This window comes from Oncorhynchus clarkii, chromosome 6, assembly GCF_045791955.1.
Source record: "Oncorhynchus clarkii lewisi isolate Uvic-CL-2024 chromosome 6, UVic_Ocla_1.0, whole genome shotgun sequence".
In the NCBI taxonomy this organism is placed as follows: Eukaryota; Metazoa; Chordata; class Actinopteri; order Salmoniformes; family Salmonidae; genus Oncorhynchus; species Oncorhynchus clarkii.
Genome location: NC_092152.1, coordinates 66403965 through 66420176, shown reverse-complemented (window position 1 = coordinate 66420176; position 16212 = coordinate 66403965). Strand labels below are relative to the sequence as shown.

The following is a 16212-nucleotide window of genomic DNA, read 5'->3' as shown; positions in this document are numbered from 1 at the left end:
AAGGGGTATGAATGCTTTTTGAAGGCACTGTAGATGTGATATAGCAGTACTAAAAATGCCTATTCAGCTCCTGCGTATAAACTGTTTATAATCTGTAGTCCTTATGGCGAATCATCAAGTAAAGATTAACTGACGTATCCATCCATGTAACCAATAAGCCTGCAGCAAGTATAAAAAAAAACTATTTTATGCATTCTATGTAGATTTTATGAATATTCCCCTTACTTATTACTACTCATCAATCAGTGAAGACCAAGTGTAGTGTTTAGCCAAGAGTAGCCAATATTAGCATTTTGGTCAATTCATAAAATATATGTTATTTTGGCCAAGTGGATATATCAGCAATATATAAATGTATGAAGATTTTACACTATTGTGGAGAGATGTACTGCTTGGATTCTTTACCAACGATAGAAATAAGTTTAAACAATTTTATGTAATTCATTTAATTATTATTTTGGCCAAATTTCATATTTACAAATATTCATTTACAAACAAAACACCACATTTTCTTACCTTACAAAAAGTCATTGTACTATATTTTAAGACAATTAAATACTCTACTAACAAAAAAGCTGTTAGAATTATAAGTGTATGTATGTCCCTTAAGGTCCTTGTGTAATGTGATATTGTACCCCCTAGCCCAATTGTCCTTTGTATCTTATTTATGTATACTTGTGTTCCCCCATGTACTTTCTGTATTGATTTGTTTTTGAAAAAAAAGAAAAGAAATTAGATCTGTTCTGATTGTATGACGTCATTCGTGATTCCTCTTTGGCAACCAATGAAAGAGGTGCATTCTATGAAGCGGTATCCAATTAGAATCAACAGAGTGGTATTTGAATGACTGTGGAATTGTTCGTTGAGACTTGTTTACTTGGGCCTTGTGTCAGTGGAGATAGCGAGCAAACAACAGAACTAAAAGCGGAGTTTTGCCCATTATAGCTGGCTATCTAACTGCCTTGTTTTTAACAAAGCGTAAAGATGTCGTCATTGGAAGTTCGTGCTGCGGTGAGTTTTTACAATATGGACTAGCTAATGTGTTTTTGTGTGCATGTTACTTACAGCTAACGTTAACGTTACTTGCGCTTGTTAAAGTATTACGGCTTCGTAGTTGTCTGCTTTCAGCTTGCTATTTTTACTTTAGCTAGCCAATTTATCTAGTAGGTAAGCAACTAAAATGCCAAAATTTAGTTATTTAACCTGCCTGAACATCTAGCTAGGTAAGTTACCTAGTGTAATGTGGCATGGTTAAATTGAACGTTTTTGTCAATAACTGACGACATTAGTCGGCAGTTTCTTTGTTAGCTAGCAAGCGATGCATAACTTTTATTAGTTATATTTTGTGTTCATATGGTTGGTTTGACGGGTAATTTTGTCTTAAACAGTTAAGGAACGCAGACAACCCAGCACTAATGGGAAAAGCAAACGTAGCTGGAGCAAGAAGGGCTGTGCTTGGAGAGCTGTCCAACTTTCCCAATGCCAGCAAAGCGGTGCCGTCCAAGGTATGTTGTCTTGCACGGCATTATTTGGTCCATTGTCTGTCTGATTTCACTTGCTACTCGCCCAGATCGTTCTCAAATATGCCTCTCTAAACTCTCTACAGAAGACTGTTGCTGCTAAGGCTTCAACCAAACAATCTATGAACCAAAAAGACCAGCCAGCAGCTGTTCGGACTAAACGTTCCCCAGTTCCTCAGCCTGTAGAGTCTGCTAACGTGTCCATGAAAGAAGAGGAATTGTGTCAGGCGTTCTCAGTAGCTCTACTTGCTGTAGAAGACATTGATGAAGGGGATTCAGACATGCCACAACTGTGCTCTGAATATATAAAGGATATCTATGGATATTTGCAGTGCCTTGAGGTAACTTGTGCTTTCTCTCTAGGATAACATGGTGCTGACTCGTTAAATATTTTGTACTGGTTTATCTTGATGTCTTCCTTTCTCAACAGACCCAGCAGTCTGTCCGGCCCAAGTACATGAATGGCTATGAGATCAATGGACGAATGCGCGCTCTCCTGATTGACTGGCTGATTCAGGTGCATTCCAGGTTCCAGCTACTGCAGGAGACTCTGTATTTGACTGTGGCCATCCTGGATCGCTTTCTTCAGGTAAGCCTCATTTAAAAAATACATAAATGGTATATCCTTGTTTACTTTTTATAACCCCCTCTCTTATCAAGGTGCAAACTATCGGCCGCAAGAATCTCCAGCTGGTTGGCGTGACTGCCATGTTGTTGGCATCCAAGTATGAAGAGATGTATTCCCCGGAGATTGGCGATTTCGTTTACATCACAGACAATGCGTTCACCAAGGCCCATATTCGGGAGATGGAACAGCTGATTCTGCAGAGTCTGAACTTCGAGCTTGGACGGCCTCTACCCCTACACTTCCTCAGGAGAGCCTCCAAGGCTGGCAATGTAAGTTGAATGACATGCATGTTTTCATAGTTTTTTCATTACTGGTGTAGTTATTAAAATTTCCTATCGACATGAACTGCCATTAATTGTTAGAGGTGGAAAAGCAATCAACAACTGACGGGTTACCAGAAGGTTACAGTATTACTTGCATGCAGTGGCTTAACCAGTGGTTCTTTTCAGGCTGATGTTGAGAAGCACACACTAGCCAAATACCTCATGGAACTGACCCTCCTTGACTATGACATGGTGCACTACCATCCTTCTGAGATTGCTGCTGCAGCCTTGTGCCTCTCCCAGCTGCTGCTTGATGAGCTCAACTGGGTAAGCTGCTGTCTCCTGGAAATTACTGGGATGTTTATGGGATGTGTCCACTCAAATTATCATAGATTACATTCAAACAGATTTGGTGCCAGCAACAGGTATGGTCAATTTACTATTGGTTATGCTTCTTGTGCAGACTCCAACGCAGGAGCATTACTCTACCTATAATGAGAACCACCTCAAGCCAATCATGCAGCACATCGCCAAAAATGTTGTCTCTGTCAATGAAGGGCGAACAAAGCTTCAGGTAAGTTGTCTGATAGCTTGACTTTGCTCTAGTGATTTTAATCTTACACCATTAGATCTGGGTAATATGACACATGCCAGATCTTGGAAAGAACCTGAACCATTGACTAACTTGTGTTCCAGGCTGTCAAGAACAAGTATGCAAGCAGCAGGCTAATGAGGATCAGCCTCATCCCTCAGCTGAAGTCTGCTGTTGTAAATGACATGGCTGCTGCTCTGCTCCCAGAACATAAACCCTGATGTGATTAGACTGATTCTTAATCTGCTGCACTTTATTTTTTAACTTGTTTTTTTGTCTTTAAGATTCATCGTGAGATGGCCTTTTTAGACTGCTGCTTTTAAGTACATGTAAATATTTAAATTTGTACAAATAAACGTTTTGAACCATCTTAAATATGGTCTAGATGTATTTTGGGTGTATGCTTTGAAACATAGCTGTATCAATTATTTAAGTTTTAGTCAATGGTAAAGTCAAAAGCCATGGCCTAGTTTAAAATGTTATTCTTAATGGAGTATCGAAGAGTGGAACATCTGTAGTCAAAGTACTAACACTCACTCCAAATGTGAACAGGAGTATAATGCATTTTATACACAACTAATAGTTGTGCTACAGTAACATTATGGGCCAGCCATTTCATTAAGACATGTAACTTTACCTCGAAATGAAGTACAGTACAATAATGGTCAAGTTTATTGGCATGTGCTGCGTGTTGACTTTTCTGTAGGGTTTTACAGCCCTGTGTTCCTGAACAAACAGCATGTAGTCTCGCCAATGCTTATTGACCAACTGGTTAAGTTGGCAAAGCTACAAACACCTAGGCCCAAGCTATGGGTAATTAGTAAGGAAAGTAGTAGGGCAGGATGGGAAAGAGGCCGGGTTGAGTGTTATGCAAAAATCACTAACGTCTTTAATTACATGAAATGCAGAGTAACTACATTAGTACATGCTTTAAGTAATTTGCCATAATGCACAAATGTATTTTCCACCATACAGGACGCCAATTACCTATGCCTGTTTTAGGGCTCTTCAATCCATAGTGCTGAAGATCTGCTGCAGCTCTTAGACGACATTCACGGTCAACGCTTCATGACGGCTCAATTGGAAATTAACACAGCTCTTCCACACTACTTCGGTGATACGGCTTGAATCCAGCCCTTGAGTGATTTCATAAATGGAGAACTTGAAAGCTGTGGAAAACATGAGCAATGGAATTCATCCTTTACTTTCACCTGAAAGAACAAACTCCATAGTCTGACCCATACTGTGCACTAAAATCTACATAAAAAGCACAATTTAACAGTTGACTTAATTCCTAAATGTGAAGATATACATACAGTATACCTACAATTTTATAACAGGCATTTTAGATCCATGTAAACACATTATCCTCCAGTAACTAGGCCCATCTCTAGTTTGGCAGCCTTTCAAAATATCCAATTATTAGCTGTGGCAGGAGTGACCAGTCTGTCCAAGTTAATACCTGTAGCTACTGATGAAGTGCTTATAAACCAGACAATACTCAGTACAGTGTGGCCCAAGAGTTCTAGGGATATCACTTGCATTTTGGAAATAAGAGCAGGGGATTCCTGAAGACTTACCTATTGAAAGTTACACTGCATTTCCTTTTCCCACAAGTGATTGCATTTGTTTAGCTGACCATTAACAATTGGCATTGTTTTGAGCACTTGGTTATCAAACCCATTTGATCATTGTTTTTTATGGTGAAATGCATTGCCGAAGTTTATAAAATCACAGTGCAATGAACTATTAATGTCCATTTGATGTAAATGTCTTGTCAACATATTTTTATAGCCAATACATCTAAATTCAGCTTAGCAGCACAAATCCCCTTTAAACAATTATCTGAAACAGACAGTGGCTTCTTGGAAACAACCCAGAATTCATGTTAAAACCCTTTCATTTCCAAAATGAGAAATAAGAAATTTAGTTACAACCTGGTTCCACATATCATGCATCCAAAATATAACCATAGCAAAGTGAAAAAGGGAGGGAGAATGTAGAAAGCTATATAAATACAATAAATATTTGTTCAGTGCTCACAGGGATTGTGTAGCGATTTGCCCTCCGATCCTCATAAAAATAGAACTTCATTGCAAGCCTGACACTCGTCTGTCCAGAACAACAGGAAGTTACATCCAGAAGGCTACAATGCAGGAGTGGTGAAAAAAGTCAGTTACTCTCTTCTCTCACAAAATCTCTGTTTTGTAGCTCTATCTACTCCCTTCAGTCAGTAGAGGTGTGTACTTCTCTTCTGGTGATTGACAGTCAGCTGTTATTCATGCAGCTCCTAGATCTTGCTGACGTAGTTGTTGGGGAACAGGCCTTGCTTTGCCCGTAGCCTCCCCGTCCACCAGCCAGAAGCATCTGATCAAGAAGGAAGACTTAGCTTACAATGGAACCAAAGTGTTACATTTTTAAGTGTGAAAGAGTTAAAGTGCAAATGTTTTATGCACCCCGCACCAACCAAAATCCAATCATTTTCCCTTTGTGCGATAATGTGATTTCTGCCTCCTGTGTATTACCTTCCTTGAGGATGTCGATGACGTCGTCTGCATTGAAGCTGAGCTCATCTGTGTCCTGAGCATCATAGGCATAAAGGGCTTTGCACTGGGGCACCTGGGGCTTGGGTTTGGGGGCAGGTTTGGGTCGCCCCCCCCCTGGGGGTGGTCTACTGACCGACTGTCTTTGGACACTGAGGAATAAAGAGAAAGACAACAGGAGCGAGCCTTAGTTATCAAAGAAAGTCTCCTATCCTTCATTAGTGTGACATTATTCTACTGGCTGACTAGAACACTACAGTCAGTCATTAGGAAAGCTGGTGATTGTGTGGCTTTAGCAAAGGATGTGAAGTTATCGATATTGGAATGAAAGGACATACCATGTGAGTTTGTGTGGTAGTTATTATTGGATTGGTTTTTGCTTACTCCATTGTTTCTTTCAAAGACACCTGACTAAATAGAATTTGATATGCACATTTCCACCACAAGATGGCGAGCCATCCCATAGATTTGTCTCGGTACAACTATGTACAACACTATTGGTGCCTTTCCATTTAGGATTTACCCCAGTGTTTTACCCAGAAGGCTCAGACTTTTCTGTTTCCATTTACTTGGGCTGGCACCTGTCTCACTGGGCCATGACTCCGGCAGACCTGCTCTGCATGGGAGCCAAGGCAAGGCCCTGGGTACTTTTCAGCTGGTACTTACAGTATATAACAATGGCTAACAGTGAACTTTAACACCTTCTCGTAAAGCAACAGTTTTGAAAGATGCAGAGATGGTTGATTATGCGCACCACAAGTCTTTAGAGTCATACTAAAGACTAGTTATTGTGGAAACACAATAACACTAGAGCTCACGTTAGCATAAAACACTGGTAACCCCCATGGTGTGGGGGTAAGTCTCATTGGAAATCACCACATGGTATTATGGAGTGGAAAGTTGTTTGTAAATACAGTGAATTAACTTAAGAAGGCTAGAGATGAAAAAACACACAACCCCTTCATGAAGTCAACCAATAAGCAAACTATCACACCAAAGGAATCACCAATAAAAAAATAATATCTTGCTTCCCCAAGATATGTATCCAGGATATCTCAACCATTGAGACGTACCCAATGGAGGTTTTCCATGTTAACTGACACCAAACCCAATTTGGGGAGAAAAAAGTAAGCCCAGTAATTTGCAAGCAGTGGGATTTAGCGATATAATATGACAGTAGATTCCATATCAGGAATCCATATCATGCCTTTGAAGGTATAATTCTGGAGCAAAATAACTTTTTAACAACAGAATGATTGACAGCATGTTACTGGGCTCAGACTTTTTCCAGTAGTTTCATCCAATCAGATGATAGGGTTTGCCTTCTTCTGATTCAACATCAGCTGTTAGAGAGATGTCTACAAGCAAGAAGGTGAGCATCTAGCTACAGGAGAGCCAGGGAGAGATATACACATCATGCCAGTGAGCTGCGCCTGGCTTGGCTAAGGCCTGAACCATCACCCAACACACCGCAAACACTGACTCACATTCCTCCAATCGAAGCTGTCCGGGCGCCTCCATTACTATAAAGGAATACATCAACCAAGTTACAGCAGGACAGTGTGTGTGTGTGTTTTCACACACTGAAACAACACTGCACCATACTGACACAAACACACACCATGTTACACACCATACTCATCCTCAGTATTTACATGTTTATGTAAGAGCAAACATATCTGTATAGTAAGTCATTATAGTTATCAGTCCTTAGGGCTGTGTATTGGGAGGTAATCAGGGCTGTTGGTGCCAGTACTCACCCTGCCGCCCCCTGGTCAGGGACCTTCAGACAGTCCAGGTTTGGCTGGTTGGGCTTAGGATGGTTGCTGCCTCTCTCCTTCATAATGACGTTGTTGGGCAGGAAGGGGCGGGACCCATTGCCTGTTGAAGGAGGCCTCTGATTGGAATGCTGTGAGGCGTTCCTCTGATTGGCTATGTGGTTGGTGTTTTTCGGACCACCATTCTGATGGGCAACTGTGACAAAGAGGAAGATGGTTGTCATCAAGTGTTGCTAACTGCTTTATTATGTACAGGGGTGAGGGCCTACATCAGCTAATGATTATTCTACCTGGAGGCCCAGGGGGAGCCCGTGTGGGAGTGTTCAGATGGGTTCTGGACACGCTGGAGCGACTCTGAGTGAAGCTCTTCTTGGTGGGACCTACAAAGGGGACTCTAAGTCAGTAAACAGCATGTTTCAGACAACACTAAGAAAACACCATGTCGATTGAATCCTGATATGGAGGGATGGTACACACTACTCCTGTAATACTCACGTGTGTTCTTGGGCAGACCGGCTCCAATGCTGACCTGCAGCGTCTTACTGGAGGGCTTTGTGACAGCCACGTCCCCCTGGCCCTGGACAAACATCACCTGTCTGGAGCCGCCTCCACTCAGGAAACCCCAGTTCTCCTTCTTCAGCTTCAGCTCCAGTCTGAGAGACAGAGCAGAGAGATCTCCCTTACAACCACTGACTCAAACCATCCACTGGAAACTGCCAGAGAAATGTCATCCGTTATCTCAGTACCAAATCAAAAGCAGTATTTCCAGAACAACCCCAGAGTATTGTAAATAATGTTGACCAAAGCTTTGTCTACTTCCACTCCACCCATATATCACACTGTCTGTTTAAAGGCATGTTTGTGTTTACAGCACGTACGTGGTGCCAAACTTGAGCGGCAGCTTCCTCTGGGTCCTCTCCTCGAACCTGCGGGCCAGCAGGCTGATGAACTCGGTCTTAAAGGTGCACTCCAGCAGGCTGTCATACTCCTGCTCATGCAGGATCAGCAGGTCATCCTGCATTGTGCTGAGGAACAGGGACAGACCAATCAGTTGGGACTGGGAAGCAACTTTGTGACATGCACTGTAATGTGACAGATATTAATAAAGTTTGATTTGAACTTTGAACTGATATGTTGGAGGGGAGTGATTGTGAATTCGACATTCGATTCTATTGTCACAAAACATAGTACATCTGCATGTAAACGCCAAACGCTCCAGATGAATTATTTTATTTTACCAGGCAGGTCAATTAAGAACAAATTCCCTCCTGAATGACGGCCATTTGTTTTGTTGAAGTCACCAGTAAAGACAAATAATACTGACAGCATCAGCCCAGAGGTCAGGTCAGGTCAATTATTACGACCCACATTACTTCATGACCCACTAAGCTTGATATTTGCATATAACCAGCGAGAGGCAACGCAGCAGGTAAATAAGGAGAAAGGGAAACCTGTTCCTGCAACTCACACAGCTGATGCACTGTTTCCCCTAATGAACTAAAGTCTTCTCCAATGAGCTTTTTACAATGCCTGCTTTCCCTCCCAGCACCACCTGGTTCATATTACCCACAACCCCCCACTCAATCACACAGACTCAAAAGCCACGTCTGTGCCTCTACAAAGTCTTCTACAATGTCATGTGCAACATTCAAACAGATAAGTACTGAACAACAAGCTATATGATAATACAAGTCCTACAGTTACACTCATAATCCAGTTGAGTGTTAAAACACAGCTTTGACCAGTCAAGTTTTTTCTCTTTCTTTTTTCCTCACTGGTTATATGCAAATGTAAAGCTTAGTGGGTCACAGAGTAATGTGGGTCGTAATAATTGACCTGACCTCTGGGCTGATGCTGTCGGTATTATTTGTCTTTACTGGTGACTTCAACAAAACAAAATGGCCGTCATTGTAAATAGGAATTTCTTCTTAATGGACCTGCCTGGTAAAAGAAAGGCAGAATAAAATAATTACTCTGAAGCGTACTATGTAGTTGTGTTGAGAATGTGTATTCAAATAGCCTTTACACACCCACACACACAGGAGCAGACATATACAAGAGGTTTGAATCTCTTCCATGTTTGTAATACCCCATGTGTGACATTTTAAGGAACATGGGGACTTGAGTGATCGTACATCCAGACTTCGTAGCTTTTACATTTCTGCAGATAGCTGTAGCTTAACATGGTGGGTTTCTGTGAGCTGACAGAACAATCTCATGTGTAATGGGGGGCTGATTCCTGAGCTGTTTATCAAGTTTCTTATTGAGACCCAGTGAGTAGTATCTTTTCGGTCTACAACCGTTTGGATGACATCACTGACAAGAACAATAGTCTCTATGTACAGTACATTGTGCATCTATTTGTGACCGCTGGTGAAAAGTGTTGCACTTTAACTAGCTGGCTTTGCGAGGCCTTGAGTCTGCTGGTCCTGTGTGTTCTTACTGCCTAAGGGGAATAAACACTAAACAGTCAGTATGGGGCTAGGCAGACCCTGCCAGCATCTCCTGGCGCCTAGGACCTGGGTCATAATACCTGAGAGACACAGCCAGAATCTTCTCCACATCAATCCGCCTCTTCAGTACCTCGGTCACCTGACCTTTCTCAGGGCCCTGCTTCACCTTTTCTCTCCCAATCAGGTACATACACTTCGGGGTCAGGATCAAGTCTCTCTTAATGCCCTGGAAACACATATGGACAGAGAGGAGATAAATGGTCATTGGACTAACAATATCAGAAACAAACAAACAGAGAATTCTGCTGCTCAAGACACCCACTTTGAAGCGACGGTCGTATTTTGTGACTTTGTCAGCGAAGTCAATCTTTTCCCTCTTGGCCAGGAACTGTCGTAGCTCAGGCCTGTCGTCCATACCCAGGTAGTCCCCTACAAAGTTCCTGTTGAGGCTGTGTCTCCTCCGATCCTTCCTGTTCACCAGCAGGTCAGAGGCTGGGGATGGACACACAGGGACAGGCAGTCAGACAAGGATGCATACATACAGTCTCAATTCAGTTAATTTTCAGAAGCATTAGACCAGAACCTTGATACTATTTGACATCTAAGTTTGAATATTAGTCATGACGATTAGGCTATTTAGTTTTTTTCAAAACATGATTGTCACTCACCTTCCTCCCTCATCTGAACGTACTTCTTGCGGGCCACATACTTGCGCCAGGCTTTCTGGATGGCCCTGGCATGGCTGTCAAACTTACGTTCCCTTGTCTCCTCCAACAGGAAGAGCTGTAGAGAGAGGCACAGATATGAAAACATTTATACCTGAACAACCTGTGACAGCAAAACATACTGGGCATACCTCAGTGTAGACACACCCAAATACAATGACAGGGATGACTGTACAGACATACTGTTAATGCCTGAAGAAATCTGAATATACAAACACAATTCCAAGTTGTCAGGTTTTTTCAGATTCCAATGAGTATATAATAGCATAACACTATAATGTTCTCTCCAAAGCGAAAGGTGGACTGTTTGGAGCCTGAAAGGAGCCATGCCTAATATGCTATTTTCTCCAATGTCCAGGCTCATGCGCACAGATAGTAACAGTACTATGGGTGGGTGGGCCATCAAGTCCTAAGCCCACCCTGGCTCAGCTACCTCCCTCTCATTTCCTGATGGCCCCCCCAGACACCCAGCATCAAATCTCCCCACCCCTGTCCCAGACTAAATATCATGCCCACTCACACATGCCCAATGCAGCCCTGGCACTGCCACACCCCTGCCACAGGCCACACAGGCTCGGTCATGTCCTATCACTTTACATCAAATGACCCTTTAGTTACTAAACACATTCAAACTAGATCTGAATGTCAAATCAAATCCAAGTTTATTGGTCACATGCACACGCTCCTCAACGCTCATCAACAATTTGGTAAATAACAATATCGATCAAAATGTTAAGTTTAAGATTTTTTTTTAATAAAAACAAGTATGAGTAGTAAGTTCACAATAGAACAAAAAGTATGATTGATTTAACGAAATTAATGTTTATACATGTTAAAATAAAATAGGGAAAAAAACAATAGTTAGGATAAGAATGACTATGAAAGGAAGGAGATGACTGTTAAAGAGACTGTGGAGCCAGTGTTTAATCTGGGCTGGGAGTGTGTTTAAGTCATCCAGACCTTTAACTCTGAGCAGCATCTGACAGTGTCACACCTCTGGCAGACAGTGTCTCACAGGGCTAACCATTAGCACCTTGTGAGACAGTCTACTCTGAAGAGAGAGTGATTCTACTCTTGGCCTGGACTCAAACTATGTCATCTAATAGCACGAAGAGAAAAAAAATGCTTTAGCCATGTACTAATGACCTGTGTCAGCGTCTTATCAGAGGGAGGTTTGTTTTGAGAAGCCTGGCAGCTGGGTAATCGCAGAGTCCGCCCTGTGTGATATTTGTGTTTCATAAGCACACCTCAGTCGCATGGGCTCAGGAGGGCAATGTGGGAGAAGGGGGGATGGGAACTTGGCAGTCTGCTGCTGGAATCACACAAGGCCTGATTCAGGACTATGTAATGTATCTTCATGTATGTGTGTACAGATGTCAATAAGTGATCTCACGGGCTAGCCACAAGTACTGCTTTCATTGGAGCAGTGGGAAAAAATGCTGTTACCTTGGAAAAAACACCCTCCAATGTCCCACCACCTCCTTGACCACAGCCTCGCACTGGAGTATGAGTTCCAGTGTAGTGTTGACTCAACAGCTCTGACATGGGCACCAGAGCTGGGTCTAACCCCCTCCTTCCTGCTCCCCAATCACAGATATACTGACATGTTCCTGAATACTACAGCCTTTTATGGTGTTCAGTCTAAAAACTCTTGAGTCTTGGATTTCTCTCCCTGACAACAGAATTATTGCATGCCAACGCACATGTCAACAACACCATGGCAGCCTATAGCCTATGAGAGATCTAATTCTACGCCTGTTCTAACCTGTTAGAAGAACGTTAGGTAGGTGGCATTTTCATTGGACGAAGGCAGGTTGGTGGTACAGGGGCGGTCAGAGAGGTGTGGTCTAAATGTATGTAGACAGGTCAGAGAGGGGTGGTCTTAATGTATGTAGACAGGTCAGAGAGGTGTGGTCTAAATGTATGTAGACAGGTCAGAGAGGGGTGGTCTTAATGTATGTAGACAGGTCAGAGAGGTGTGGTCTAAATGTATGTAGACAGGTCAGAGAGGTGTGGTCTAAATGTATGTAGACAGGTCAGAGAGGTGTGGTCTAAATGTATGTAGACAGGTCAGAGAGGTGTGGTCTAAATGTATGTAGACAGGTCAGAGAGGTGTGGTCTAAATGTATGTAGACAGGTCAGAGAGGTGTGGTCTAAATGTATGTAGACAGGTCAGAGAGGTGTGGTCTAAATGTATGTAGACAGGTCAGAGAGGTGTGGTCTAAATGTATGTAGACAGGTCAGAGAGGTTTGGTCTAAATGTATGTAGACAGGTCAGAGAGGTGTGGTCTAAATGTATGTAGACAGGTCAGAGAGGTGTGGTCTAAATGTATGTAGACAGGTCAGAGAGGTGTGGTCTAAATGTATGTAGACAGGTCAGAGAGGGGTGGTCTAAATGTATGTAGACAGGTCAGAGAGGGGTGGTCTAAATGTATGTAGACAGGTCAGAGAGGTGTGGTCTAAATGTATGTAGACAGGTCAGAGAGGTGTGGTCTAAATGTATGTAGACAGGTCAGAGAGGTGTGGTCTAAATGTATGTAGACAGGTCAGAGAGGTGTGGTCTTAATGTATGTAGACAGGTCAGAGAGGGGTGGTCTAAATGTATGTAGACAGGTCAGAGAGGGGTGGTCTAAATGTATGTAGACAGGTCAGAGATGTGTGGTCTAAATGTATGTAGACAGGTCAGAGAGGTGTGGTCTAAATGTATGTAGACAGGTCAGAGAGGTGTGGTCTAAATGTATGTAGACAGGTCAGAGAGGGGTGGTCTAAATGTATGTAGACAGGTCAGAGAGAGGAGTAGTCTAACTGTATGTAGACAGGTCAGAGAGGTGTGGTCTAAATGTATGTAGACAGGTCAGAGAGGTGTGGTCTAAATGTATGTAGACAGGTCAGAGAGGGGTGGTCTAAATGTATGTAGACAGGTCAGAGAGGGGTGGTCTAAATGTATGTAGACAGGTCAGAGAGGGGTGGTCTAAATGTATGTAGACAGGTCAGAGAGGGGTGGTCTAAATGTATGTAGACAGGTCAGAGAGGGGTGGTCTAAATGTATGTAGACAGGTCAGAGAGGGGTGGTCTAAATGTATGTAGACAGGTCAGAGAGGGGTGGTCTAAATGTATGTAGACAGGTCAGAGAGGGGTGGTCTAAATGTATGTAGACAGGTCAGAGAGGGGTGGTCTAAATGTATGTAGACAGGTCAGAGAGGGGTGGTCTAAATGTATGTAGACAGGTCAGAGAGGGGTGGTCTTAATGTATGTAGACAGGTCAGAGAGGGGTGGTCTAAATGTATGTAGACAGGTCAGAGAGGGGTGGTCTAAATGTATGTAGACAGGTCAGAGAGGTGTGGTCTAAATGTATGTAGACAGGTCAGAGAGGGGTGGTCTAAATGTATGTAGACAGGTCAGAGAGGGGTGGTCTAAATGTATGTAGACAGGTCAGAGGGGGGTGGTCTAAATGTATGTAGACAGGTCAGAGAGGGGTGGTCTACATGTATGTAGACAGGTCAGAGAGGGGTGGTCTAAATGTATGTAGACAGGTCAGAGAGGGGTGGTCTTAATGTATGTAGACAGGTCAGAGAGGGGTGGTCTAAATGTATGTAGGCGTGTCAGAGAGGGGCGGTGCAGGTCAGAGAGGGGTGGTCTTAATGTATGTAGACAGGTCAGAGAGGGGTGGTCTTAATGTATGTAGACAGGTCAGAGAGGGGCGGTGCAGGTCAGAGAGGGGCGGTGCAGGTCAGAGAGGGGCGGTGCAGGTCAGAGAGGGGTGGTCTTACCGACTCAGGTGCTTTGATGAAGACCTTTGTGCGTCCAAGCTGGAACTGGTCCTGGTCCATGTTGACTGCACGTAGGAGATGAAGAACACCCTGCTTCTCATCTCCACGCCATGTAGGCCACGACTCCTTAGTCAGGATGGCATACCTGAGGAACATAATGAGGGAGAGAGAGAGATAATTAGATGAAGACAACGAGGAGAGAGGGAGATTGAGAGATAAATCCACAACCAAACCCTTGTTTTGAATTTTGGACATGTTGTTGCAGCATTTGCGAGGGATTCAGCGTATGAGCAATGTAAGGCCTATGCCAGGTGTACAGAAGCAGTATACTATTGCTATCTCTGTCCTATATGATGCAATGGAGATGAAAGAGGTCTGGGGCGCATTAAGAAAATACATTCACCACAAGTCTAACAATACAATAACCAAACTCTAAACTCAGCCGTGCTTTTTCACAATTACTCTTATACAGTATGTGTATGATACAGTAAAGCCTACAACAGAAGCCCTGAGCTCTCCCTGTGTTCTATAGCAGTGGTTCTCATCAGGAGGCTCAGCACACAGCCTGTTCCTTCGAGCTTGCCAACACGAACATTAGCAAAGTGAGCACTTCCTGATTGCCTGCAAATGCCGACCCTGTGTCCTTTTCCTGAGAGAGATGAGAGAGAGACCGCCCTACCCTATGCTGCCGAATGGGATAGGAGCATACAAAACCAACCACTGTCATTCTGGGAGGGCAGGGCAGATTGTGTCACACGAAAGTGACTCATACATATATATTCTTAATTCCATTCCTTTACTTGTGTGTATTGGCTATATGTTGTGACATTGTTAGATATCACTTGTTAAATATTGCTGCACTGTCAGAACTAGAAGCACAACCATTTCGCTACACTCGCAATAACATCTGCTAAACACGTGTATGTGACCAGTACAATTTGATTTGATATACACTGAAAGTGTAGAATTCATTCATTCCTTTATGCCACTCTTCCCCCAGAAGGAAGGGCCTTACCTGTTGAGGAACTTCCTGAAGACTCTGCGGTAGGCATAGCCAGCACGCCTCACCCTGATGTTCTCCTTCAGGCCCAGGTACTCCACTTGGTGCTTTACCCTGAGGAAGAAGAGAGAGGGGAATACAGGGTCAGTCTGGCTGGGATGTATGAAGAAGGTTGGTCAGATGCCTCAACCAACCCTTCACCACAAAGATATAGCAGTGAAGACGTTTATCTGTCAGCATCTACCTTCCTCCATTTCTAAGATAAATCTATATACAGTGCCTTGCGAAAGTATTCGGCCCCCTTGAACTTTGCGACCTTTTGCCACATTTCAGGCTTCAAACATAAAGATATAAAACTGTATTTTTTGTGAAGAATCAACAACAAGTGGGACACAATCATGAAGTGGAACAACATTTATTGGATATTTCAAACTTTTTTAACAAATCAAAAACGGAAAAATTGGGCGTGCAAAATTATTCAGCCCCCTTAAGTTAATACTTTGTAGCGCCACCTTTTGCTGCGATTTTCAGCTGTAAGTCGCTTGGGGTATGTCTCTATCAGTTTTGCACATCGAGAGACTGACATTTTTTCCCATTCCTCCTTGCAAAACAGCTCGAGCTCAGTGAGGTTGGATGGAGAGCATTTGTGAACAGCAGTTTTCAGTTCTTTCCACAGATTCTCGATTGGATTCAGGTCTGGACTTTGACTTGGCCATTCTAACACCTGGATATGTTTATTTTTGAACCATTCCATTGTAGATTTTGCTTTATGTTTTGGATTATTGTCTTGTTGGAAGACAAATCTCCGTCCCAGTCTCAGGTCTTTTGCAGACTCCATCAGGTTTTCTTCCAGAATGGTCCTGTATTTGGCTCCATCGATCTTCCCATCAATTTTAACCATCTTCCCTGTCCCTGCTGAAGAAAAGCAGGCCCAAACCAT

At 43.0% G+C, this 16212-nt stretch overlaps 2 protein-coding genes across 3 annotated transcripts in view; one reads left to right on the top strand and one right to left on the bottom strand.

Annotated features, from left to right (window-relative positions):
- Window positions 1-872: 872 nt before the first annotated feature.
- On the top strand, window positions 873-3308 carry LOC139411469 (G2/mitotic-specific cyclin-B2-like). Its single transcript, XM_071157882.1, has 8 exons — window positions 873-1011; window positions 1389-1505; window positions 1607-1861; window positions 1951-2109; window positions 2181-2417; window positions 2598-2738; window positions 2875-2985; window positions 3108-3308. Exons 1-8 carry the CDS (start codon window positions 985-987, stop codon window positions 3222-3224), a joined length of 1164 nt encoding a protein of 387 aa, XP_071013983.1. The 5' UTR covers window positions 873-984; the 3' UTR covers window positions 3225-3308.
- A 554-nt stretch (window positions 3309-3862) lies between these two features.
- LOC139411467 (unconventional myosin-Ie-like) overlaps window positions 3863-16212 on the bottom strand; it is a 56409-nt gene continuing 44059 nt past the window's right edge. The window contains exons 18-29 of one of the 2 annotated variants that reach the window (XM_071157880.1): window positions 15288-15386; window positions 14273-14417; window positions 10446-10560; window positions 10100-10269; window positions 9858-10003; window positions 8203-8349; window positions 7820-7977; window positions 7615-7704; window positions 7307-7520; window positions 7034-7069; window positions 5529-5698; window positions 3863-5370 (exon numbers count right to left, since the gene is read on the bottom strand). In XM_071157880.1, coding sequence (XP_071013981.1) covers window positions 5294-5370; window positions 5529-5698; window positions 7034-7069; window positions 7307-7520; window positions 7615-7704; window positions 7820-7977; window positions 8203-8349; window positions 9858-10003; window positions 10100-10269; window positions 10446-10560; window positions 14273-14417; window positions 15288-15386 — 1567 coding nt within the window. In that variant the 3' untranslated portion in view covers window positions 3863-5293. The remainder of the gene's footprint in view (window positions 5371-5528; window positions 5699-7033; window positions 7070-7306; window positions 7521-7614; window positions 7705-7819; window positions 7978-8202; window positions 8350-9857; window positions 10004-10099; window positions 10270-10445; window positions 10561-14272; window positions 14418-15287; window positions 15387-16212) is intronic. The other variant, XM_071157881.1, reaches the window with a different exon arrangement.

What these genes read in the sequence shown, in the direction of transcription:
- LOC139411469 (XM_071157882.1), top strand. Translation starts at nt 985, where the DNA reads ATGTCGTCATTGGAAGTTCGTGCTGCG. An exon ending in GCAAAGCGGTGCCGTCCAAG is followed by an intron (nt 1,506 to 1,606) that starts GTATGTTGTCTT and finishes AACTCTCTACAG; the next exon opens with AAGACTGTTGCTGCTAAGGC. An exon ending in GAGCCTCCAAGGCTGGCAAT is followed by an intron (nt 2,418 to 2,597) that starts GTAAGTTGAATG and finishes GGTTCTTTTCAG; the next exon opens with GCTGATGTTGAGAAGCACAC.